A 26,339-nucleotide genomic window follows, 5' to 3' on the forward strand; every position below is an offset into this window, starting at 1 on the left:
AGGAGAAAGTATTCAGACATACCGTTTCCTCCTGCCCCAGGTGATCCCGGTGTTGGACTGGCGAGTAGGTTTTGCCCCTGCTCGACTGCATCCAGATTTCACTCTGTTTACTTTGTCCCATAGAGCTCAGTGGGAGAAACAATTCAAAGACAGCCATTGTCTGCATAGTCCTTCCCTTGTTTCTTGATGACACTACAACATGATGGACTATTGCAAACTGAGTTTCCTGATCATTACATTAACAATTTGCAGCTTAGTCCTATGCACATTTATTCGGAAGTAAACCCTACTATGTTCAATGGGACTTATTCCTAGGTAAGTGTGCATAGGATTGCAGCCTTACAACACAATCCTGTACACGTCTACTCAGAAGTAAGTCCCACTGCGTTCAATGGGCTTACTCCCAGGTAAGTAGGTATAGGATTAGCCTTACTCATTTTTTACACCATGCCTTTCCCTGGGTTTCTGGTCAGAGAGAAAAAAATTATTGTGGGAATCTTCACCCTTTTGGAAAGCATATGGATCACTCCGTAGACATGAGTAAGTGTAGTGAGGGTGGGGATGTAGTTCAGCTGGTTGTACTATTCAACTAGAATTACATGATAATGGAAAGTTGGCCTTCAGGAAGAATTGGGCTAAATTTTAACCAGAAGGCTTACTAAATGCCGCTCCAGAACTGCAGAATTGCTTGCATTGCACAAAAAGTTGGTGGGGATGGTAGAGAGAGCATTTTGCACTGCTTCCGTTGTTTTGCAAAAATGATTTCTTGAAGTAATGCAAGGGACTGGATGGTGGAGGCAGCACAATGGGAGATGTGTAGAAACACTCCCGTCTATCTCTGACCCTTGCCTCTAAAGCAGAGCTTTACAGGCAGAACATAATGCAGAAGCATTGCCTTCCAATTCCATTGCTGCAGTATAGCCCTGTGGAATAGTGCATCTGGTATTCCATAGGAGATAGACAAAGGGCCACATCACACATTACATATTTAGATGTACACCCAAAACGTTTTCAGTGTACGCCTAATGTTATCAACAGTGGATGTGATAAATGCATATTTGCGAACACTTGTATGACACAGGAACGCTCTTCAGGGAGTTGTGATTGGTGCAGCTCCTTGCTGAGTGCCCACTGAGTGGCCAACCGAGGTTTGCCTGTGCATAATGTGTGAAATGGCTTTAAAATGCGAAGCAAAATTCCATATATTGTTTGAGGCTGTTGCTGGACTCTGGATTTTTCATTATCTGTGTGGTGCACTGAAACTCTGGATTTTTCATTATCTGTGTGGTGCACTGAAAGGATATTTTGCAGGTCTGTATGGAGTATTTGGGAAGCACTGATGAAGCTTCCTTTCTTTTTTTCTCCCTGTCCTTTAGGATCTTTAGTGCAGACTTTGCCCCAAGATGTCAGGGTATGGCCTTTCTGAGTTTGCGGACTGGTGCACTCTTTTAATTTCTGTTTTAGTTCTTGCTGGCATGCTTGAATAGCATGGCTGTGTGCGTGCCACACAGGAATGACACATCAGTTCAAAAGAGGCTTGTGCATGACAATAATGGCCCGATTCTGTTTTTCTGAACTGTACTAAGTTTCTCACTTGGCTTTTTATTTGCTGCTTACAAGGGGATCAAGGTAACTCAGCGTTGAAATATTTTGCTTATGCTTAAAGTGAACATGTTTATCTGCTTGACTTGTGGTCAATTGATTTGGTTTGCTGTTAGTTTCTTAATAACTTCACTGTAAATGTTTAGAGCTAAATAATGTTATAATAAATATATTAGCTGTCATCTTCCGGATGAGCTGTATTTTTAAAACTACCTTCTGCATCCAAGGATGCTGCTAGATAGTTTTGTACTTATATTATGATTGTTGTTCCAGTGGAGTTGTTCAGCATACAGATGTTTCATAGTTCTTATTTTATTTATTTTGCTTTAATATGTTGAGTATTAGTAACATGTGATGCATTTCTCATGAGATAATAACTTTTGTTATATGTTTTATGCTACGCATTAGGAAGAACCTATTAGAACTTGGTTTTAATATCGTAGGATATTGCAAACAATAAAAAGTCTTATCTGGATCTCTGTATATTCGCAAGTTGTTTTTATGAGAATAAATAACACAGCTGAATAACCAATCCTTGTAATCAAAGATCAGATTAGCAACAAAGCTTTTAAAAGAATCCACAGGTGCTTCCTCACTTCACCTTCTTTTCACTGGAACATTTTTCAACCGGCAATAATGGAAAATCTTGTGACTAAAACTGCACTTGAATGGATATGTATTCCTTACTTGAATTACTCTGGAAGCAATAAAACAATTTCATTTTTAAAAGGATGAATTATGATTTACCCCCTGTACTATTAGTAATAGTAGTAATCACTGCTAGTAAAAAGCAAGAAAATAATTTAGATATATTAATTATTTGAAATACTAAAATGTTTTTATATCTACCAACATGGCTAGTAGCTGCTATTAATATTATTAATTTCAAATACGAATTCACTCATGTGGTGACGCATGCGCGTGTGCCCAGTTATGCAAGATCGCTACGATTATCACGGCAGCTCTGAAAAGTTGTGTCACAATGGCAGCGTTTGGCTTGGTTCATGGAAAGGTTCCTCCTGTGCAAGCACTGAGTCGTTGCTGACTCCTAGAGGGACGCTGCTTGCGCCGGCGTTTTCATGGCAGACTGTAGCAGGGTGGTTTGCCATTGCCTTCTCTAGTCGTGACTACCTTCCCCCCAGCAAGCTGGGTGCTCATTTTACCGACATCGGAAGGATGGAGGGCTGAGTCGACCTGAGCCGGCTACCTGGGACCCAGCTTCCGCTGGGATCGAACTCAGGTCGTGGGGAGAGTTTCGGTTGCAATACTGCCGCCTACCACTTTGCGCCACATGAGACTGGCTTGGTTCATATATAACACTAAACTATGGTTGGACTCGATGGTTTTATAGGCCCCTTCCAACCCTACTATTCTATGATTCTAGTGTTATGTGCACAAGCCTTGGCCTTGTTTATTCCGCGTCCCCTCTCCTCCTCCAGCATGGCCACGAGGAGACTGCCATACCACTTTCAGTTAACCACAGTTTAGCATCATGTCTGAACCCAAATGTGGTTAATAGCTTCAGCTATTGGGCTGTGTAGAAATTTAATTAATTAATTAATTAATTAATTAATGACTATTAACCATGCTAGAGAAGCAAAACAACTTCATAAACTATAATTTGAAAATGGCTTGTTTAAAAAAAATGATGGTTAAGATGAACTCCAGGTTGTCTGGATCAGATATAATGCTAAACTGTGGCTAGTTAAAAACAAACACAAAAGCTTCTGATCTCCTCAGATCAGAGTAAGAGATGCGAGGGGAGAGCTGACAAGTTTGTTTGTTTGTAGAACACTAAACCACTATGTCCAAAAGGGCCATTGTGTGACAGATGGAATGCATTTATATTTTGGATGTACTTCTGGTCCATATGCTTCTTCCTCCATGTGAAATACAACCCCAGGGACTTAGGAATGGAGGAAACTTGTTTCTAAAAGTCTGTCCCATTGCCAGAGGCTTCTGCATCTCTGTACAGAAAACTGAATCAGCAAAATTAAGACTTTTTCTAAACATACAGGAAGCCAAAATCTCAGGAAGCCAAACTGTAATATAAGCTATCCGCGGGCTGAACTAGGTGGGCCTGTTATCTGATCCAGCACTACTGCTCAAATTACAGAGGAAGCCTTTTTGGGTAGCCCCCTTAGTTGCTGGATATGGGGTTTGTGGATTTCACTAAGTGCCCCCCAACCTTTTCCCCTATAATTTGAGCACTGTCCAGCATGCGAGTTCATTTGGTTATGTTCTTAAATAACTATTTCTGGAAGATCAAGAAATCAGGGACTCTTAACAGATCACAGCAGGCAAAGTCAGAGCCTTAAGAGAGCAATCCTATGGCCACTAGACAGCGGCTAGATGGTCAGAGGATATCTGATTTTCTGGGAACTGACCTCGGAGACCACACTCCAAGGTTGGTTCCTGGAGAACTGACCTCCCTGTTCATCTGCGCTGCCTCTGAGGCAGCGCGAAACACCCCATCCTCTGTGCTCACAAGAGAAGCACGAAGCAGCCGAAAAGGGGGGCATTCCAGGGTGGGGAGGGTGGAAATGCCTGTACGGCACATCCAATGTGTCGTACAGCAGCCTCCTTCCCCGCTCTGTGGTCCTGCAGCTGAAGAGCTGCAATCAGCTGTCTAGCTGAAAATGCAGGGCAGGAGAAGCACGGAGGGAACGATCCCCTCTGTGCTTCTCCTGCCATGCATTGGATAGACAGTCACCTCTGAGTTCGGAGGCAGCCACCTATCTGAATAGGATAGTGCTCTTAGCCTCTCATTAGCAAAAGCATTCTAACAGATCTTGACTGATCCTCATTCCTACCAAGTTTTAAGTTTAAAAGGACCCATCCTGCACAGGTTTGTATGGATTAAACTCTCAACACTTTGATTTGAGAAATAAAACCCTCACATCTTACACAACATAGTGTTCTATTCTCTTAGCATTAAAGGTTACTAATATTTAGAGAAACCTACAATAAAGGCCGTGTTTCTGGCTGGGCATTGTATTTGTCTTTTTCTGTTTTGTTTTTGTGACTGTAATTATAGTGGTTTACCTTGAAGGCATTAATTGCTGCTACACTAGAGACAAGGAATTATGAGTCAATGTAGCTGATTCTTATGTAACAAAGCAAAGGAAGGAAAACACACAGCGATAGCCCTAAATAAGCGTTAAGTAAATAGCATACAAAATCAAGGCTCACTATTAACTTGCTGCCTATGCCACACAACCAAGGTTCAGAAAATGCAGTGATCTAAGTCTTGAGTACATAACTTCTTTCAGTCTGAGGGTTGAATCCCATTTCAGAGAGGCTTTGAGGGGACTGCATTCCAGTGGGTGGCAGGGCCAAAGGCAAAAGCAGCAGGGTTAAAGTTACCAAAAATACCAGCATATTTTAACTTTTAAAGCCCTTAACTGCCAATACCGAAGCCTTAGGACAGGCATTTCAGCCTTTTAGAATGGAGAAAAGACGGCACAAAACCCAGGAAACTACCAAACTACTGGTGGTTAGGGAAAGGGGGGTGTGACCATCTAGGGAACCCCAGAGGGCCAGATTTGGCCCCCAAGCCTGAGGTTCTGCATTCCTGCTCTAAGTGGACTCACAAATCACTTGTATCAGCGGTATACAGAACAGAGCCCCCGTTTTAAAAAAAAACCCAGTGACTCAGTTATTGTACATAGTAAAATACTATTATTCATACCTTTTTCATTTCTCACTGAGGTGTTCTTCGAAATTATAGCATTTTGTTGTTGTCTGTTTTTATACTGAGGACTAGATCCATGGAAAATCCAACAGTGGAATTTCAGTGAATGTTCATGTATGAGAGGTAACCAAAAATCCTTTCTGCAATCCCAAAAACTACAGTCAGGGCCAGAAATATTGGAACAAGGATTACTGTTTTGGCAGTTGGCCTCTGTACACCACCACATTGAAGGTGAAAGGAAACACAGCCAGATGGGAGCGAAGTCAGGACTTTCAGCTGTGATTCAAGGGGTTTGACAAAAGTGGGGCACTAACCATTCAGGAAGGACAGCCAGTGGCATACACACACACCCCATTGTTGGTGGCTCATAAGTAATGGAACGAATGGCTGACAAGCAGCTGCATGGCTAGGTGTGGCCTGTTTCCTGGGTACCCCATGACGGATAAGCCGATAAAAGGCCTGGAGGTGGTTCTGAGTGTTACATTTGCATTTGGTAGCTGTTCACTGGAACTCCCAACATGAGGTCCCAAGAGGTGTCCATACGAGTGAAGGAGGCCATCATTAGGCTGAGGAAACAAAATAAACCCATCAGAGAGATAGCAAAAACAGTGGGAGTGGCTAATACAACAGTTTGGAACATCCTGAAAAAGAAGGAATTAACTGGCAAGCTCAGCAACAGCACCACGGAAGACAACTAAAGTGGATAACCGCAGAATTCTGCTCATGGTGAAGAGGAACCATTTCACAACATCTAGCCAGGTCAAGAATGCTCTTGAGGAGGTAGGCATGTCATTGTCAACATCTGCAGTCAAGAGACAGCTTTATGAATGTAAATACAGAGGCTTCACAACAAGGTGCAAACCACTGGTAATGCTCAAGAGCAGAAAGGCCAGATTAGCCTTTGCCAGCAAACACCTGAAAAAGCCTGCCCAGTTCTGGAATAAGATTCTTTGGACTGATGAAACCAAGATTACCTTGCACCAGAATGATGGGAAGAGAAAAGTATGGAGAAGGAAAGGAACAGCTCCTGATCCAAAGCATACCACATCGTCTGTCAAACATGATGGAGGCAGTGTTATGGCATGGGAATGTAAGGCTGCCAATGGAACTGGGTCACTGGTGTTTATTGATGACCTGACTGCTGATAAAAGCAGCAGGATGAATTCTGAAGTGTATAGGCCTATACTTTCTGCTCAGATTCAGCCAAATGCTGCCAAACTGATAGGACGCCGCTTCATATTGCAGATGGATAATGACCCAAGACATACAGCAAAAGCTACCCAAGAGTTTCTGAAGGCAAAGAAGTGGGAAGTTCTTCACTGGCCAAGTCAGTCACCTGATCTCAACCCAATAGAGCATGCTTTTCACTTACTGAAGACAAGACTGAAGGCAGAAAGACCCACAAACACAGTGACTGAAGGCAGCTGCAGTAAAGGCCTGGCAAAGCATCTTGAGGGAGGAAACTGGTCATGTCCATGGGTTCCAGACTTCAGGCAGTCATTGACTGCAAAGGGTTTTCATCCATGTATTAAAGGTGACCCTTAAGTTTGAAGTGATGTTGGTTTGTTCCATTACTTATGAGCCACCAACGATGGGGTGTGTGTGTATGCCACTGGCTGTACTTCTTGAATGGTTAGTGCCCCATTTTTGTCAAACCCCTTGAATTACAGCTGAAAGTCCAGACTTCGCTCCCATCTGGGTGTGTTTCCTTTCAACTTCAATGTGGTGGTGTACAGAGGCCATGAACTTCAGCACGCTCCGGGAGAGAGCGCAGGACAGGAAGGCCTGGCGTGCTATGGTCCATGGGGTCACGAAGAGTCAGACACGACTGAACAACAACAACAGAGGCCAACTGCCAAAACAGTTATCCTTGTTCCAATATTTCTGGCCCTGACTGTATAAAAAGATTGTTTCACACAGACACATAAAACAAGAAAGTTACTTATAAAGAGTATGTATGGATTCCCCTGCCCCTCCTTTTTTTATAGATGTCTGTGGAAAATCCATGCACTCACAGTCACTTCCTAGAGAATGGCTGTAGGTAGAGCACATGGTTTTCATGAAGAAGGTCAGGGGTTCATAGACTAACATCTTCAGATAAAAGCTTGTCAGGTACCTGAACCTTGGGCCAGTATCCAAAGAACCATGCATGGTGGTCTGTATACACAGCAGGCCTTTTTCATCCTCCACTCCACTCGTAGTCTTGTGTTCCTGAAGACCCATTCCAGAGGGTTAGGCTCCCTCCAGAGCAACTTTCAATGCAGCGCAAGGACTACAGCTGAAAATCATGCATGTGAGCAGGAACCATTGGGAACAGGGAAGATTTTTTAAAATGAAACCTCTCCAGGTATGCACATACAAGGGACTCTTTGTATGAAGTTACTTCAGATTTAGGTTGGTATGACTTTAAAATAATATGTCCGAGTACAATTCATTCTCCCACCACATCTGCCATAGACAACAGCAGCAACACAGACACAAATTCACATACCATCCAGACTCTGGCTAGCTACCTTCATTCTCCTGTTGGCATATGTTGTTGCTGTTCAGTCGTTAAGTTGTGTCCGACTCTTGGTAACCCCATGGATCATAGCACGCCAGGCCCTCCTGTCCTCCGCTCTCTCCCAGAGTGTGCTCAGGTTCATATTCATTGCATCGGTGATGCTATCTAGCCATCTCATCCTCTGCCGTCCCCTTCTCCTTTTGCCTTCAGTCTTTCCCAGCATCAGGGTATTTTCCAGGGAGTTTTCTCTTTGCATTAGATGGCCAAAATATTTGAGCTTCAGCTTCAATAGCTGTCCTTCCAATGAGCACTCGGGGTTGATTTCCTTTGGGATGGACTGATTTGACCTCCTTGCAGTCCAGGGGACTCGTAAGTCTTCTCCAGCACCACAGTTCGAAAGCATCAATTCTTCAGCGCTCAGCCTTCCTTATAGTCCAGCTCTCATAGCCATACATTACTACTGGGAAAACCATAGCTTTGATTATGTGGACCTTTGTCGGCAAGGTGATGTCTCTGCTTCTTACTATGCTTTCTAGGTTTGCCATAGCTTTCCTCCCAAGGAGCAAGCGTCTTTTAATTTCATGGCTACAGTCACCATCTGTGGTGATCTTGGAGCCCAAGAAAATAAAATCTGTCACTGCTTCCATTTCTTCCCCTTCTATATGCCAGGAAGTGATGGGGCCAGATGCCATGATCTGAGTTTTTTTAATTTTGAGTTTCAAACCAGCAACAACAGGCTCTTTCGATCGTCTTCGCTTTCTGCCATTAGGGTGGTATCGTCTGTGTATCTGAGGTTGTTGATAATTCTCCCGGCAATCTTAATTCCGACCTGTGATTCATCCAACCCGATGTTTCTCATGATGTACTCTGCATATAAGCTAAATAAGCAGGGTGACAATATGCAGCCTTGTCATACTCCTTTCCCAATTTTGAACCAATCAGTTGTTCCATGTCTGGTTCTTACTGTTGCTTCTTGACCCTCATACAGGTTTCTCAGGAGACAGGTAAGGTGGTCTGGTATTCCCATCTCTTTAAGGATTTGCCACAGTTTGTTGTGATCCACACAATCAAAGGCTTTAGCATAGTCAAAGAAGCAGAAATAGATGTTTTTCTGGAATTCTCTTGCTTTCTCCATGATCCAGCGAATGTTGGCGATTTGATCTCTAGTTCCTCTGTCTCTTCGGAACCCAGCTTGTATTTCCGGTAGTTCTCGGTTCACATACTGCTGAAGCCTAGCTTGTAGGATTTTGAGCATCACCTTGCTGGCATGTGAAATGAGCGCAACTGTGCGGTAGTTTGAACACTCTTTGGCGTTGCCCTTCTTTGGAATTGGAATGTAAACTGACCTTGTCCAGTCTTGTGGCCACTGTTGAGTGTTCCAAATTTGTTGGCATGTTGAGTGCAGCACTTTAACAGTATCATCTTTTAGGATTTTAAATAGCTCCGCTGGAATACTGTCATCTCCGCCAGCTTCGTTGTTAGTAATGCTTCCTAAGGCCCACTTGACTTCACTCTCGAGGATGTCCGGCTCAAGTTCAGTGACTGCACTATCATGGCTATCAGGGACATTCAGATCTTTCCTGTATAGTTCTTCTGTGTATTCTTTCCACCTCTTCTTAATCTCATCTGCTTCTGTTACATCCCTGCCTTTTTTGTCCTTTATCATGCCTGTCTTTGCACAAAATGTTCACTTGTTATCTCCAGTTTTCTTGGAGAGATCTCTACTCTTTCCCATTCTGTTGTTTTCCTCGATTTCTTTGCATTGTTCATTTAAGAAAGCCTTCTTGTCTCTTCTTGCTGTTCTCTGGAACTCTGCATTCAGTTGGATATATCTTCCCCTTTCTCCCTTGCTTTTCGCTTCCCTTCTTTCCTCAGCTACTTGTAAAGCCTCATCAGACAGCCACTTTGATTTCTTGCATTTCTTTTTCTTTGGGATGGATTGAGTTGCTGCCTCCTGAACAATGTTATAGACCTCCATCCATAGTTCCTCAGGCACTATATCAGGTCTAATCCCTGAAATCTATTCCTCACCTCCACTGTATATTCATTAGGGATATGATTTAGGTCATAGCTGAATGGTTTAGTGGTTTTCCCGACGTTCTTCAATTTCAGCTGAAATTTTGCAATAAGAAGCTCATGATCTGAGCCACAGTCAGCTCCAGGTCTTGTTTTTACTGACTGTATAGAGCTTCTCCATCTTTGCCTGCAAAGTACATAATCTGATTTCGATATTGACCATCTGGTGACGTCCATGTGTAGAGTCGCCTCTTGTGCTGTTGGAAAAGAGTGTTTGCTCTGATCAGCGTGTTCTCTTGGCAAAACTCTATTAGCCTTTGTCCTGCTTCATTTTGTACACCAAGGCCATGCTTGCCTGTTATCCCGGTGATTTCTTGACTTCCTACTTTAGCATTCCAATCCCCTATGATGAAGAGGACATCTTTTTTTGGTGTTAGTTCTAGAATGTGTTGTAGGTCTTCATAGAATTGATCTACCTCAGCTTCTTCGGCCTCAGTGGTTGAGGCATAGACTTGAATTACTGTGATGTTGAATGGTTTGCCTTGGATTCATACTGAGATCATTCTGTCGTTTTTGAGATTGTACCCCAGTACTGCTTTTCCCACCCTTTTATTGACTATGAGTGCTACTCCATTTCTTCTAAGGGATTCTTGCCCACAGTAGTAGATATGATGGTCACCTGAATTAAATTCGCCCATGCCTGTCGGTTTTAGTTCGCTGATTCCCAAGATGTCGATGTTCAATCTTGCCATCTCATGTTTGACCACCTCCAGCTTATCTTGATTCATTGACCTTACATTCCAGGTTCCTAAACTATATTGTTCTTTACAGCATCGGATTTTCTTTTCACCACCAGACACATCCACAGCTGAGTGTCCTTTTGGCTTTGGCCCAGCTGCTTCACTCTTTCTGGCGCTACTTGGAAATACCCTCTGCTCTTCCTCAATAGTATATTGGACACCTTCTGACCTGAGGGGCTCATCTTCCGGCGTCATCTCTTTTAGCCTTGTGATACGTTCCATGGGGTTTTCTTGGCAAGAATACTGGAGTAGGTTTCCATTTCCTTCTCCAGTGGACCACATTTTGTCAGAACTCTCCGCCATGACCTGTCTGTCGTGAGTGGCCCTGCATGGCTTAGCTTATGGCTTCAGTGAGTTATGCAAGCCCCTTTGCCACAACAAGGCAGTGATCCATGAAGGGAAGTTGGCATATAGAAAGTATTTATCTTCCCTTATTTTTCATGTGCTGATCTTCATGTTTTATTGTGCTTCTTTCAGGCCGCCCGTTAGCAGAGCTGCTCCTCAACCTGAGAAATTGCAAAAGAATAATGTCAACAAAAAAAGGAAACTGGTTGAGGTAAGGTTTAATACTTACTGTTTTCATATTCATGCTAATCTGGGTGAATGGATTTTGTTCTGTTTTGAGAGATTGTGTATTTCTACTACAGATGGATGAATCTGTAAATTTTAGTTTCTTTCAGTTTCTCATTTTTCCATTCTTGAGTTTGTTTCTATTTATTATTACATTTATATCCCACCTTTTTTCTCTTGAAAAGAACCCAAAACAATTTACATGGTCCGCCTCCTCTCCATTTTATCCTCACCACAACCCTGTGAGGTAGTTTAGGCTGAAAGGCAGTGACTGGCCCAAAGTCACCTAGTGAGCTTCATGGCCAAATGGGGACTAGAACTCAAATCTCATGAATCCCAATCTGACACTCTAACCATGACACCACACTGGCTCTGAGTTCAGTTCTGCCAAATTTTGAGATTTCTTTTTTAATAGCATGAACATTCATATGTCCACATTTCTCCTAAAACATGCATTTTTGTACACATTTTTCCTAATATACACATTTTTGCAAGCAGTTTTCCTAATATAATACATTTTTAATGTTACTTTCAGTTATGTATGGATTTTTGTACACTTTTCCCTATTTATGCATTTTTGTATGCAATCGTTTGATTGGAAAACTCTATTGCAATTCAAAAGTGCAAAATTAGATCGGTTTGCCTTGAAATGCAAACCGAACAAATTTCTCCTCTATCCCTAGTAACTACAGTTATAATCATGTTGCTACTAGTTGGTCTTTGCCCCAGTCCTCCTCGCAACCACCATCAATTTTAAAGTTCTTGCCCATAGAACATCAAAATGGTTAATTTTCACATGTAGTTAAAAGGGCTGTCATTGCATAGTCATCGTGCATATTCACATTCTGCATATTCATGTTGTGTAGTATAAGAGACTGACAGTATACGAAGGAGCCAGAAAAAGCATAGTCCCATTTGCTTCCATAATACTACCTTTTTTAAACCACTGGAGAAGATCTGAAATATAGTCATCTGGCGAGTCAATATTTCACTCTACGATTTTTATTTCTTAAGATATTATACTGGCATTTTTGTGACTTGTAGTATAAATATGCTTTGCAAAACAATTTTTAAAATTAATGTATTGAAACCTTAAGTTTAACATTTTAGGACCGTCTGTGGCTTTTATTTTCTTATTCAAAAATTATTTAAGCATTATATGGTTTGAATGCATTTTTGTATATCTTTCCAGCATCAAAATATTTTAGGCTTTTTTTTTCACTCTGACTTACAATTTTGTGTTGATTGGTGGTCAGAGAAGGAGAAATTACTTGCCGCCTTTGCAAAAATGTGAACACTAAAAGTTGCATGTAACACACAACTTCGTCTTGCTACATTTTTCCTTGTAGGAGTTGGCTTTAGATCATGTTTTTGGATACCGCGGATTTGATTGTCGCAACAACCTACATTACCTCAATGATGGTGCTGATATTATTTTTCATACTGCCGCAGCATGCATAGTTCAGAATCTTTCCACAGGTAATTCAGAGAGGAATAAGAAGTGTAACAACTTTTTCCCTACTGTCCTGCATCTTGAATTCAGCTGGTGGCAGACAAGGGCGCCAGTAAAAACAGTGCATGGGGCACACATAGAACACCTGCAAAAGTAGGCTTCCCTATTCATTTCAGGGCTGGGGATGTGCCTGTCATAGACGTCAGGGAAGAGGCCCCTTGCACAGAAGGGGAGCACTTTGTGCACGACAGAGCTTGGATCAAGACGAAGACGGGTGTCCCCATTTTTATCAATTGCCTTATACTGGGTCAGGCCGTTGATCCATCTAGCCCAGCAGTGTCTACTCTGAATGGCAGTAGTGAACCAGGATCTCAGTCTTTCCTGGCTCTGCCTCCCAAGATCGTCTAACACGAGATATCAGGGATTGAATCTCTTATGAATACAAAGCACAGTTGCTCTTTAGAGCTGAGATTCTGAGCAAGAAACAGGAACACATTAAGGTATGGCACAAGCAGGTGTTTAGCAAAAACCCTATCAGCTTTTTGGTTGAAGATAGTCTTAGAGAGCAATCCTATGGGCTACATGCCTAAAGGAGGGAGGCTTCTGAGATCACTGACGTCTGTCCACCCCGTGCCCATCCGTCCTATGCGGGCTCTTTCACGCACCACTATTCTTGTTTTTCCATCCTCCATTTGAGCATTTTTCATTGGACAGGCCTCTGAGCCTGTGCTCTCTGTGATAGGAACAGGGTCCGAGAGGTTGTTGGATTCAGTGGATCCACAGCCTGTCCCCTCCCCATTCATTGGCCCACCCCCAACATACCCATTTCTTCCCTTCTTGAGGTTGGAGTCCTGACCTCTGGAGAGAGTGCCGCTACTGAACTGTTGTGCAGTAGCTGAAAGGGGCTGGTGGGGGGGCGGTGCTGACTGGGGGCCGTAGGATTGCTCTCTTAACCTGTTTTTTCGGCAAATTTCAGCTCTTCTGTACAAATGGAGGTGATCCTTTGCCTTTCCATATTCAGATAAGTTAGTTTTCTAGAAAACATTTACTTGAAAAAGTATTGCCACTGCAGCCTCTGTTTAGATATTATCCTAAAATAAATCTTTGTTTGGAATTGCATAGGAAGTCAGACTTTCTATCTGGAACATACGGACGACATCCTCTGCCTAACTGTCAACCAGCACCCGAAGTATAAAAACATTGTGGCGACTAGCCAGATTGGTAGGTTCATAGTTGAGTTAAAGTTAAAGGCATTTTAAATTATTGTGCTTATTTTCTGTTTCATGTTTGAATATGAAACTGATGGTGTTACTCTCCCCAAATTATTCTTTTATCTGCTATTTGATGGGCATCTTTATTCTAAGCCTGTTATAAGGAGTCCATGTAGCTCTGCAGGGCCTAGCTACTCTCTAGGGCCTCGGACAGATACCTTGCAAGCCCTGTTATCTAATTTAGTTTAGTTTTTTTATTGATAAGCAATGCTGGGGATTAATTCTGGAAGCTATTCAATGTGCTTTCATATAGTATAGCTTCCTTAATTTGTTATCTTCTCATTAAACCCCCACATGGTAGTCCAGTTAACATTCAGTCTCAGTCAGCATTTTGACTGGAATACTCTATTTATAGATATCGGACGTTTTCAGTCCTTTCTGAGGAAGAAGAGAGCTTCGGCTATTGGGCAGTATAGAAATGAAATAAATAAATACTTACCTACTTACCTACTTACTTACGGTTGAAATTCTTAAAATCATTTCCAAAGGAAATCTCCCTTTTCTCTCTCATTCTGTGTGAATATCCCTCAGGATAGTAAATCCACAGGCCTAAACATCTGAACAATATAATTAACCAAACTTTACAAAGCATTTGTACAATACTTAGGGAACCGGGCGTGCTTTAGGGTGCAATCCTATGCATGTTTAGACATAGCTGGCTGGGGAACACCGGGAGTTGTAGGGCTTTTTTCTGTCTAAGCATGCATAGGATATGTGCCCTTACACACTGGTTGTGTAGCCTGGTTTGGCAGTTAGGTTGGCCAGTGGCCAAATAATACAGAGTTCCTAGTCCTCATGGGTAGTGGAGCAGTGCTGGCATGATGAATGGTGGTGTAGTGCTCAGAAATGTGTTGGCACCATCATACAATTTCAAACATTCAACTAGGATCTGAAAATACAGTTTAAGGTAGGATTTAGAGTCAAGTCTTGATTAAGTGGGAATCCAGGTTGATATTAACTATAGCTAAGGTCAATGCAAATTTTTCCATAATTACCAAGATTGAGACAAGATTGAGAATTTGCTGCTGAGAGGAAAGGAGGTGGGAGGAGGGAGCCCACATTCCTGAGACTGGCTCCTGATTATTGATCACAGTGGAGAGGCAGCCGATGTCACCTGTACAGGAATCCTCATTCCCAGAATATAGATGATTGTATCAGGGCAACTTTTGCTTTTTATAAATGTCAATAAAAAAAGTATTATGTTGGATATATAATTCAACAATATTCCTGCCTTTCTTTTGTTTTGTTGTTTATTATTTAATCCATTCCCATGTTGATTTTTTTTAATTTGGTGCTTCCTTCTGGTGCTGCTGTTGAGCACTTCAGCATTAGAAACATTTACTTATTTCAGCTATTGTTTTCCCTTGGTGCTTTCTCATTTGCCATTGCCCTCACCATGCAGGTGACATGACAGAATTTCCAGGTAAGGCTGTGCTGTCCCGTGAGTCCTAGTCAGCAAAGTCACATCACAACCTTTTCATGCTCCTTTGTTGTATCTATGTCAATTGCGGATACAAGTTGAACATCAACAGATAATTTTTTGTGTGTCCTTTTGCATTTATCCACAAATATTTCATCTCTGTTTTAGAATTTGTTTCACGTCATGAAGTCCAATATTTCTCCCCAACCTTTCATATTTGTTCCATGAGGTGTTATTATAATTCTATGTGATTATTTATCGGGGTGGGATGGAGATGTTTTTATTTCTGTTTAGCCTTATTCTAGATAAGATGTACCTGCCTCTGAAGATTCACAAATTAATGCCCTCTTAATTCCACTCCCGTTAAAAAAATGTTCAGGTACAACACCTTCTATCCATGTATGGGATGCTATGACTAAACAGACTCTGTCTATGCTGCGTTGCTTCCATTCCAAAGGGGTGAACTATGTCAACTTCAGTGCTACTGGCAAGCTCCTAGCATCTGTAGGAGTCGATCCTGAACATACAATCACGGTGTGGAGGTGGCAGGAAGGTGGGTTTACAATCCTCATTCCTACTAGTTGGAACAACCATGAGTGCTTAGTGCCTAACCACACGTTAAATACAAGCTCATGTAATTGTAGCCTAGTGGCGCTTTGTTTAGTTTGTGGTGATGTGGGTTTGTTTTGCCCCATTATTGCCTTTGGTGAAATAGGATTTGAAAGTCTGTGTAGTACTTTTAACTAACATTCTTACTCACTTATTTATTAATTCTTTAATTTTTGTATGCCATTCAATAACAATGTTTTCTTGGCGGCTTACAATAGCAACAACAATTAAAACAATTAAAATACATCTATAAACCCTAAAAACAATAGAAGTAATGCAGCATAAAAAACGTGAGCAGCAGAGAATAAAATCAACATACCAACACTCTCTCAACAGCACAGAAAGATATTTTAGACCAAATTTAAATGATAAGTCCCATGATTTAAAAGTTTAAGAGGTTTACAAATGTTAAAAGGCCTGGAAAAATATAAAGGTCTTCACCTTGTGCTGAAAGCCCACAAAATAGGCACTTGGCAAGCATCTGGAGAGAGCATTCCACAACCAGGGTACCACAACTGATAAGGCCCTCTCCCCAGTAGCCACCTACCACATCTCACTTGGCAGGGGCACCCAGAGAACAGCCTCCAAGAATGATTTCAGGCCCAGATAGGTATACATGTGAGATGATCAACAAGGCTAGGTACATGTACTCATGAATCATGATCAGCTTGTGTTTATAAAAGATTAAATGATCTTTCCTGATTTCCACAGGAGCTAAAATTGCAAGCAGAGGAGGCCACCTAGAGAGGATCTTTGTTGTAGAGTTCCGTCCAGATTCGGATACCCAATTTGTATCTGTTGGAGTAAAACACATGAAATTCTGGACTCTGGCTGGGAGTGCTTTGCTGTATAAAAAGGGAGTCATTGGTTCATTGGAAGATGCCAAAATGCAAACCATGCTTTCTGTGGCCTTTGGAGCTGTGAGTTTTTTGTTTTTACTTATGGGATTTCTAGAGGGAAGACAAAATGGGTTGGATCCAGACTTAGTCATACTTAGAGGAGACCCATTGAAATCAATGGGACCTCAGTTAGGCAAGACTTAAGTCTCATTGATTTCAATGAGTCTACTCTAAGTATGACTAAGTGTGGCTCAGACCTAATATTTTTGATGACTAAGACTTCAGTCCTAAAAATACTTACTAGGAAGTAAGCCCCATTGAACAGAAAGAGACTAACTTCCAAGTAAACATGTATAGAATTACTCTGTAAAACTATTCACTTCTTTCTAAATGACATTAATTGTGTATGAATTTTTGTCGCCTCTGGTAACAAGGAAATCCTATGGTGAGCATCCAAATGAATCCCCACCCATTAGACAAGGTTTTATAATTAGGCATATGGGAATTGGGCATCCAGTGTCAGTCCAGATGAGGGGAAAACTACATATTATGTGCAATGTTGACATGCTGCCAAAATCACCATCCCTGTGTTGAGTTCTCCCAGATGGTATTTCCCTGTATTATGCAATTCTCTGCCGCTGCTAGCAGCTGCCAGTACTCTGTGCTCTTGAAGCATAGAGTACTTTGCATTCTGTGAGTGGATTGGATCCAAAGCCACCCTGCTGCACGCAGAAGGCATCTTCCACTCATGAGGGAGCTGTTTTACTCCTTGCACTGAAGTGCTAGAAAAGTGAAACTAAATCCAAAGATGTTCTTCCAGTTGCACAAACTTTTGCGCGAGCACTGCTATGTTACCTACTTATAGAACTGCATGAGCTTTTGTGCAAGCTCTTACACAAGCTTTTATGAACCAGTACTAATGGCTATTTTCCTTCTACCCATAGTTATTAGAATCCAACCCATGATTCACCCTTGCAACAACTGTGCGACGGTGTTGCTGACAGTCCCATTCTTTTAGCTGTATATTAGCTAGCCCCACTCCACAAAGGAGACCTGACTGAATATGAAGTAGATTAAGTAGAACAGCAAGGCCCAAAGTAGAACAAGAATTATGACTTGGAGAAGTAGAAAAATATGTTTGCTAATGCAAGTTCTTATACAGAGCAAGAACATGAGAAAAAGAGTAAGGGGAGATGTAACAGGAGATTAAAGTGAGAAGCGAAGGGGTGGGAAAAGTTTAAAGGGTACATTCTAGAATAATGACAATACAGTGGTAGCCCATACCCCAAATCTAACCGTCATGCATTTTTTCTAGCCTCAAATGTGGTTCAGGGTATAGTTTAAAAAAAAAAAAGCCACCAGAAAAATAATATCTTCAGGTTGTAAGAAATAAGAGACATTCCATACGTCAGTGTCCCATCTCTCTTTTTTACTTACATATAACATGTAACATAATAACTAAATGTACATAGTTATATGTAAAGCTGTAGTCAGCACTATAGGAAGCCTTTACTGCTAGAGTGTGCCAATGTCAGAATGGAACCCAGCCATTTATGAGGGGTCAGCCTGGATGGCAAAATACTCTGGCCCAGAAAAGCTGGCCATCTCTGCTCTACAAGCTTGGTGCTAATGCAAAGGGCGGTTAATTATGTCAAGAAGTAATAGAGCCCCATAATAATAAATAACATTTACAAGGCAGATCATTGCTGTTTCTTTCAGAATAATCTTACCTTCACTGGTGCCATCAATGGAGATGTTTATGTCTGGAAGGATCACTTTCTAGTTAGACTGGTGGCAAAAGCTCATACTGGCCCTGTCTTTACAATGTACACAACCCTTCGCGATGGACTCATTGTTACAGGAGGGAAGGAGAGACCGTAAGAGACTATAACTTGTTTTTGTCTGCAGTTGTCTACAAAGCCATGCTGCTTCAAAGAGAAAGCTAAATCACTGTAAGGGGTTTGAGGTGTTATGACAGGCTGGACGGGGGGAAAACCCTGATATGCATTCTCTACTTCCCTGAGCAGTCCAGGAATAGAACTACAGGGTTTAGTACCTTTGGATGGGAGAGAGAGAGTGTGTATGCCCTGGTGTCTTTGTAATCCTATATTCTAATTCTGATTAAATTCTTCAAGTGCTGTTTCTTATGTAGCCAAAATGGGAACAGCCATGCACAAGAGGGAGATAGCAGCAGTCTTGGGAAAATCCTGACGTTTGTAGAAGCATACAAAGTCTTTAGAGGGGGGGAAAGAGCCCAATTAGAACTGAGCATGCTCCGTGCCCACAAAAGAGGTTGAGAGACCCTGAAAACCAGGTGGGAGGGGGAATGTAATGAAGCAGCTGGAAAAGGCCGGTAGAGGAAGAGACATAGATATAAACTGCAGAGGGAATGAATGTTTGGACAAGTCATTTCCTGTTTCACACTGAGAAACTATTTTTAAATGTCCCTCAGGGATGGTAGTAAGATCTACCCATCAAAACCAGTGGAGAAATCCAAGGTTTTAAAAACAACGGTTACAGCCCCACAATACTGAACACCAGTTTTAGCTAACTCCCTGCTTATTACTCTTTGTCCAAATTCTAAATGCTCCTCCCCCAAATTCTGATAGATGAAGATGTCATATTTCAAATGTTGGAGAGAAGTTTCCAGGAAATTAAGGGCCATCTAGTGCTTCTTGTTAAGCCCCTGATCATCCTTCAGGTTAGTCATGCAAAACCATAGCAATATGCTTAAATTGGATATGCCCAGGAATGGGAAATAATATTTGATCTGACAGTGTTTGTATAATATTGATCAAAATTTGTAAATTATTAGAATAACAACAATGGATATGCTCTTTAACATGTGTTCAATAGTGTCGTGAGAGTGCCGTTCGTGAGACTGGGTGCTTCCAGACGGAGGGCTCCTAGTGCTACCAATCAAAAGACATTTCCTATTCCAGCTTTTCTTCCTGAATGGATTTTTTGTGCAATGAAAACTATGGAAAGAATGGTGGGGAGACACAGGAGGATTATAAATGGAAGATGACATTGTCTGGACAGCCTGTAATTTCATGTATGAGGCGGGGCAATTGCACAATAAAAGCCTCATCTAGAACCTTCCTATCCCTGTGGGTTGCCTTAAAGCAAGACCTGATCACAATCAGGGCTTTCACAGAAGAGTGTTAAGAGTGTTTCTTTATGGTCCAGGACATCCAGTGGATGTCCCTCTGTCAAAGCTAACTGTTAGAGACTGAGATCTCTCTGGGATGTTTGGAATAGGAGCACCATCAGAGTCTGGAGAAGATATTGGTGTCTGTCTGAAGGAACAAAAGAAGCAATTTTGTGGACAGAGTGGGAAAGAGAGACAGAATGGAAAAATAGCTATTAACTAAAGGCTGGAAGCACTTTGGGATGCAAGGTGCTTCTCTCTGGAGAGCTGATGTGGGTAGCAGAACTGCTCTGTGGTAGTGTTGTGTATGCTGTTGCCTCCACCAGTGCTCTACTTGTATATTTGTAAATAAATAAAATATTACAAGAACACCGTAAGCCTCCAGTGCTCTCTTTCGTCTCTAAAGGAAGCTACATCCAGGCAAATGTTGCCCCTGGAACGTTTCACTGCTTGAAGTGGGGAGTGCATAACAATGGTTTGGAACTTTCGATGGAATTTATAAACACGCTCATGGATGTATTGTTTCTAAGGGCTGTATAGGATAACTTCTAATGAAGGAGGACCAGTTCAAATGTTACAGCACTTTCCACCATAGGTCACCTGCCTGTGTGAGTCTTCTGAAAACACACAGTAAACCAACAAGTGCCTCCTTGTTTACTGCTTGTTTTCAGAAATGCGCAGTGTAATGGGATCATGGGGGCTTGGCAGAGCACAGTTCTATCTTAAATGACACCCTGCCTGTTCTTTTTTCCAGAACAAAAGAAGGAGGTGCTGTGAAACTGTGGGATCAGGAGATGAAGCGCTGCCGAGCATTTCAGCTTGAGACAGGACAGACTGTGGAGTGTGTGCGCTCAGTGTGCCGAGGGAAAGTATGTGAGATACACAGGTTGTATTGCCTGTTGCTCTTCTCACAAGAGGCCCTTGTTTGTAATGTTTAGTGTTAAACAAAACAAAAGAGACTGAACAGGCAGTCATCACCATTTGTATACAAGGAGGCTGAATACCTACTATGGATAGGGCCAGGCAGATGTTTGAGGCAGATGGTTGTGAATGCCAATCAGGCAATCATATCTCTAGAATAATTGTGGGGTTCATCCATGCAATCTCTCACAGATATGCCACATGATCATTTCAGTACGAGGCTGGCTTGGTGTGACATTCATACAGCAAGGGTGGGACATCTCATCTGACAATTCAAGAAGGGAATACGCATGACCATTTGCTATCACCATGGCCACTTGTAAGCTCACCAGAAGGATGATGCAACCTCACAATGAGTGAACTTCTGTAGTGTCCAGCCACCGCATGAGACACATCCTACTGTGGCTCCTGTCATGGGGATATGGTGAAATGCATGTGGTCACATCATGGTAAATGGTCATGTGTATCCTGTCAAAGGCTGCTAACGAAGGACCCATTCTTGCATTACAGGAGCAGTGTGGTTCTATTTCCCATGGCTCCTTTCCATGCCACTCATGGATGGTTACTTCCCACACCTGTACGCTCCACTTCTGGGGCACATTGGGTGTGCCTACCAGCCATTGAAACCAGTGGCATTTAAATGCAGTGTTAAATATTAAATGGAATATTAAATAGAAACTTAGGCATGCCTAACTCTCTGGATTGTGCCCATTGTCCTGGGGAAAGAAAGAGAAACTGATAGAAGAGGAAGCAGTGAAGCATCTACTCAGGTTCTCTTCCACCAGGGATGCACAACATGCACACCCAAGGCTTCTATTGTGCCCCCCAAGAGTGCCCTGACCTCCCCCCACTGCTGCCAAATCTCTCCCCCTACTCTCCACTCCTTCCCCTAGAGATCCTCCTACAGATCACTCTTACCCCACAACAGCTAGCAGCAAGGAAGGAGCCGTTTATTTCAGGATCGCTGGGATTTGTGTGTGTGTGCATGTGCAACTGCATGTATATGTGTGCATTTGTGTGCATGCACATGTGGCCCCTTCTCCCACAGTCAGCATCACACATGGCCCCTAGGACCAAAAAGGTTGTGCACCCCCGCCTTATACCTTGCATTAATCCAGACGTCTTAAGGCTTAGGGTATGTCTACCCACAGACTCAAGCCAGTGTCACAACTATTCCTTTCCCCTAGAGAACCCTGAGAGCTGTAGTTCTGACAGGGGCTCAGCACCCTCTTTGGGAGAAGCCATTTGCCTACCAGTGTGTGGTAGTAACATGATGTTTTTATTTTATTTTATTTTTTGAAATACTGATTTTGACATTTTTATAGAGGGGGTATTTATTTTGTTAAAAGAAAAAAATACAAATCAAACAATAACCATTGTTTCTTGTACATTTCTGGTTATAAACAGTATCAGCAAATCCAAGATCAGCAAAGGCTACAAATCCAGAGCAATTTATTTCGTTTTGTTTTTCCCTTCAACCCCCTCACCTCTTTTAACTGTGTAAAATTAATATTGAATTTAGCTGCAATGGATGCATTGTTTTTGCTGTGTCTACACTACTATTTGAAATGTCAACAGGGCAAAATTTTAGTGGGGACCAAAGATGGGGAAATCCTCGAAGTTGGAGAAAAAAATGGTGCTTCCAACCTGCTGATTGACAGCCACATGGAAGGAGAGATTTGGGGCTTGGCTACTCATCCTTCCAAAGACATCTTTATCTCTGCTAGTAATGATGGAACTGCAAGAATCTGGGACCTTTGTGACAAAGTAAGAGATGCTTGAAGTAAAGTGCATACCTTCAGTACACTAGAATTACTGGGTGCTGCTAGTAGAATTTATTATAGCACTTTTACTGAGAAACTGATCATTCGTTTCTTGCAATTGCTCTGACGACAACCTGTTGGAAGTAATATAAACCACTGTAACAATGTGTCATTATTTCTGTTGTACAGAAACTTCTGAATAAAGTGAATCTCGGTCATGCTGCCAGGTGCGCTGCCTACAGTCCTGATGGTGAGATGGTTGCCATTGGCATGAAGAACGGAGAATTCATCATTTTGCTCGTGAACAGCCTTAAAGTTTGGGGCAAAAAAAGAGACCGGAAGTCTGCTATCCAGGACATCAGGTACTTTGGCCAAGGCAGAAGAATGGGGGACAATGGCAGAAGACTGACATGCTCTTTCCAACATGCTCGTGTGATGCTTGATATCTTGCCATTTGATTCCTCTTAGTGGTTTACACCTGAATAGGTGAACCAGATTCATTTAAAAGCATTATACTTGAGGTGTCAGTTCAGACTAAAAATATTCTAAAACCCAACTAATAATAAGGCTAATAAAACAACAGCGACATAACCATTTCACTTGTCACTAGCCAAATGACAACAGATCCACAGTTGACAGGTAGACCTTGCTCAACTCTATGAAGACCAGAACGGAAAGCACATAGCCATACCTCTCAAGCAATATTATTTTAGACTCCTGAGGACAGTACCAAGAAAGCCCTGCTGCTTGCCAGCTATGTCCTAAATTCCTGAATTAAGAGAATCCAGATCAGGTCCCTGAAACATGACCTCAGCAGGAGGGCTGGTTCATATGGGGGACATGATCTTAGAGAGCTTTCCCCAGATATTGCAGTCGGTGAATAAAAACCATCCCAAGGGAAATTTAATTAGGTAAAAACTCCATACCACTCAGTATCCTGTTCTTGGCAATGACAAGTCCCAGTGCTATATGGGAAGTTGGCAGAAAAGCACAAGGGCATATGTAAGCTCTGGAGGAGGGATCCCTTTGGGGCTGTTAAAAAAGTCTTTATCTCATTGCTCTTTTGAGCAGATCTGGAAACCAGCAGCATCTTGAAAGAGCAGATAGAGTTATAAAATACTTTGGGTTGAGTAAATACGTTCAAGGCTTATGTTGCAGATATTTTAGCATTTCCTCCTGTGACTGCAAAGCGAACGAAAACCTTACATTGATTAGAACACTCTTTTGATATAGAAATGGCTTTGAAAACTACATTAGCGCCATTCATAATTGATGTGTCCAGGAATGAAAAGTATTCTTAGTATCACTTATAAAACCTGATAGCATCAAGAAGTCCATGTGACGTATTCTGTGCTGGATATATCGTCAGCAGAGGGGAAAACTGCTTAAGCCACTGATAGGTAGTCTTTCCAAAGTGGAGAACCCTCACAACATTTCATGGCTCACAGCCTAGCAGCAGCTTAACAAACTACTGCTTCTTCTTCGTATTTTCCTACCTAGAATCAGCCCTGATAACCAATTTTTGGCAGTGGGTTCACAAGAACATACTGTCGACTTCTATGACCTCACTCAGGGCACGACCTTGAACCGGATCGGCTACTGTAAAGACATCCCAAGCTTTGTCATTCAGATGGATTTTTCAGCAGACAGCAAATACATTCAGGTAGGCTTTTGCATTCTTTCTTCTTTATTTTATTTTTTTTTTAATTGAGATTTACAGCCCTCCTGATCTGGAAGTCCTCAGACAAGTGATAATGTCCCAGATAAAATAAGATAAATGGATCAGTGATCCAAAGGCTCATAATCTAAGATACACACATGGGAGACAGAGGAGAGGGTAAGAAGGCAGCATATAAAAATAGCTAAACTTAAATTTCATATATCTAAATGTTTCTGTTATAATGTTTGGGATACAGATATTCCCATAGGAGTGAGGAATAGTGTGGGGAAAGGCATAATGGGCCGGAAGGGAGATGATGGTGGAGCCAGTGGAAGATGGTGGCTCCGATTTCGGTGGCGCTGTGAATCCATTCTGGGTTTCGTCAGAACCAAGCAGAACTCTAAAGGAACTATCCAAGGTGCCAAACCCTATCCCCAACACAGGCTCAGCACCTTGGATAGCTCCTTTAGAGTTTTGTGGCGCCCAGATGTCAATGGCTCTAGGATTCATATTTACATTGATGCATAAGCTCCGTACAGGGCCAGTTATATCATGTCCAACAAAACAAATAACACCCAGGACGACTCTACACTAGGGCTTTTACTTGGTACTGCAATGTCTGGTGCAATCAGGTGGCATACAATGCACTCCCCAACTCGTTGGTCTGACGCTATTTCTCCGTCAACATTCCATTTTTCCCCAGACCACTTTTATGTCATTTGTTTTCAGGGACTGCAGTTTATGTGCACTACTGAGTTATGTGTGTTTCAGTCTAGCAGTATTGTCACTCTTACCGGTGGCAGTGGCACAAAAGCTGTAGAACCTGTTTTGCAACATTTTCCCTCACCTTCATCTTTGACCACAGGCGAAGTGAAGGGATTTCAGGCAAGGAATCCATGGCTGTTCTTCCTCTCCTCCGACAATGGGCATGTTTGGTCAGCCATTATTTTGGGGGAGGGGGGGGCTAATTTTCAGTGTGCACTGTACAGCTGCACAGCTGTTAATAACCACACAATTTTATTCTAAAAGCTGCATTCCTGCACAGCTGCACATGCATTTAACAAACTCAGGAATAAAGAAAACAAATTGACATGTGCCATGCAGGAATTCGAAAAATAAAACAATGGTTAGGATTTGCTGTTAGGAATGTCATGCCATTGAACATGTTACATTTTTTTTAAATTCACATTCCAGTGTGAATGTGACAAATGTGTTTGAAACACATGCATCACATGAGTGCACTTGTCAGGAAGCAGCCATGGTTGGCTGCAGATCCAACTTGAGTGTATGCTCTGTGGCGAATCCAGTTTGTCTCTCTGGGTGCTTCTAGATGAGGCATTTATTGCACCATATTCTTGCCTCATTCACAGAATTTTATTGGGGGCAGGGGCAAACATTGTCCACCATTCGTAGCCCTCCTGTGCTTCTTCCATCTTTTCTCTTACTGCAGTTCATAGCACTAGGAGCCCCCACCCTGTTCTGAAAGCACCCTGAGTAACTGCCTTTTGTGTATAATGTCAGTGCTGTAAATACGGATATGAAATACATGTGACACTGTAAGCATACCTTCCTGTAGCCGGTGTATATGTAACTGTTTGGCTAGACACAATATCTAAACCCAGACAAGATCTATACATGTATTAGCTTAGATCCAGGGTCATCCTTCTGCAGACTGCAGGTCTTCTTCTGTCCATGCAAGGTTTCCAATCCAGCAGAGCATTTCCTCTGGTGGAACAGGAGAAGAGGTTACCTTCATTAGTTTCCCCCTCGCCCTGCAGTCCCCCATCTCCACTCCATACCCCTACGCTGCCAAACATCTGTCCTGGAGAATTGGTGGGGAGTAGGTGGCCCTGGAGGCTGCAGAGGGAGGGGGGAATCAGCAAAGATTGCCTCCCTCCACTTTTTGCCAGGGGAGCATTCAGAGTGCAGTTCCACCAGCAGAAAAGAGCCTTGATCCTACCCATTGTCTTGGTTATGTCTCAAATAAGACAAAATAGATGCTGAGTCATTATCTCTAAGTGAAAGAGAGCCTGTATTTGTTAACACGGAAATGGCACTAAATATATA

The 26,339-nt window shown here is 42.3% G+C and overlaps 1 protein-coding gene across 4 annotated transcripts in view; it reads left to right on the top strand.

The window, feature by feature from the left end:
• Positions 1-26,339, top strand: part of EML6 (EMAP like 6) — a 229,802-nt gene that overhangs the window by 195,134 nt on the left and 8,329 nt on the right. For all 4 annotated transcript variants that reach the window (XM_084829251.1, XM_084829252.1, XM_084829254.1 and 1 more), the window contains 10 exons: positions 11,093-11,171; positions 12,535-12,664; positions 13,761-13,859; positions 15,709-15,882; positions 16,650-16,858; positions 18,497-18,654; positions 20,683-20,797; positions 22,428-22,616; positions 22,802-22,974; positions 24,113-24,275. In XM_084829251.1, coding sequence (XP_084685377.1) covers positions 11,093-11,171; positions 12,535-12,664; positions 13,761-13,859; positions 15,709-15,882; positions 16,650-16,858; positions 18,497-18,654; positions 20,683-20,797; positions 22,428-22,616; positions 22,802-22,974; positions 24,113-24,275 — 1,489 coding nt within the window. The remainder of the gene's footprint in view (positions 1-11,092; positions 11,172-12,534; positions 12,665-13,760; positions 13,860-15,708; positions 15,883-16,649; positions 16,859-18,496; positions 18,655-20,682; positions 20,798-22,427; positions 22,617-22,801; positions 22,975-24,112; positions 24,276-26,339) is intronic.

Source organism: Heloderma suspectum, chromosome 1 (genome assembly GCF_057233095.1).
Source record: "Heloderma suspectum isolate Gila_16-S chromosome 1, 16-S_ref, whole genome shotgun sequence".
Lineage (NCBI taxonomy): Eukaryota > Metazoa > Chordata > Lepidosauria > Squamata > Helodermatidae > Heloderma > Heloderma suspectum.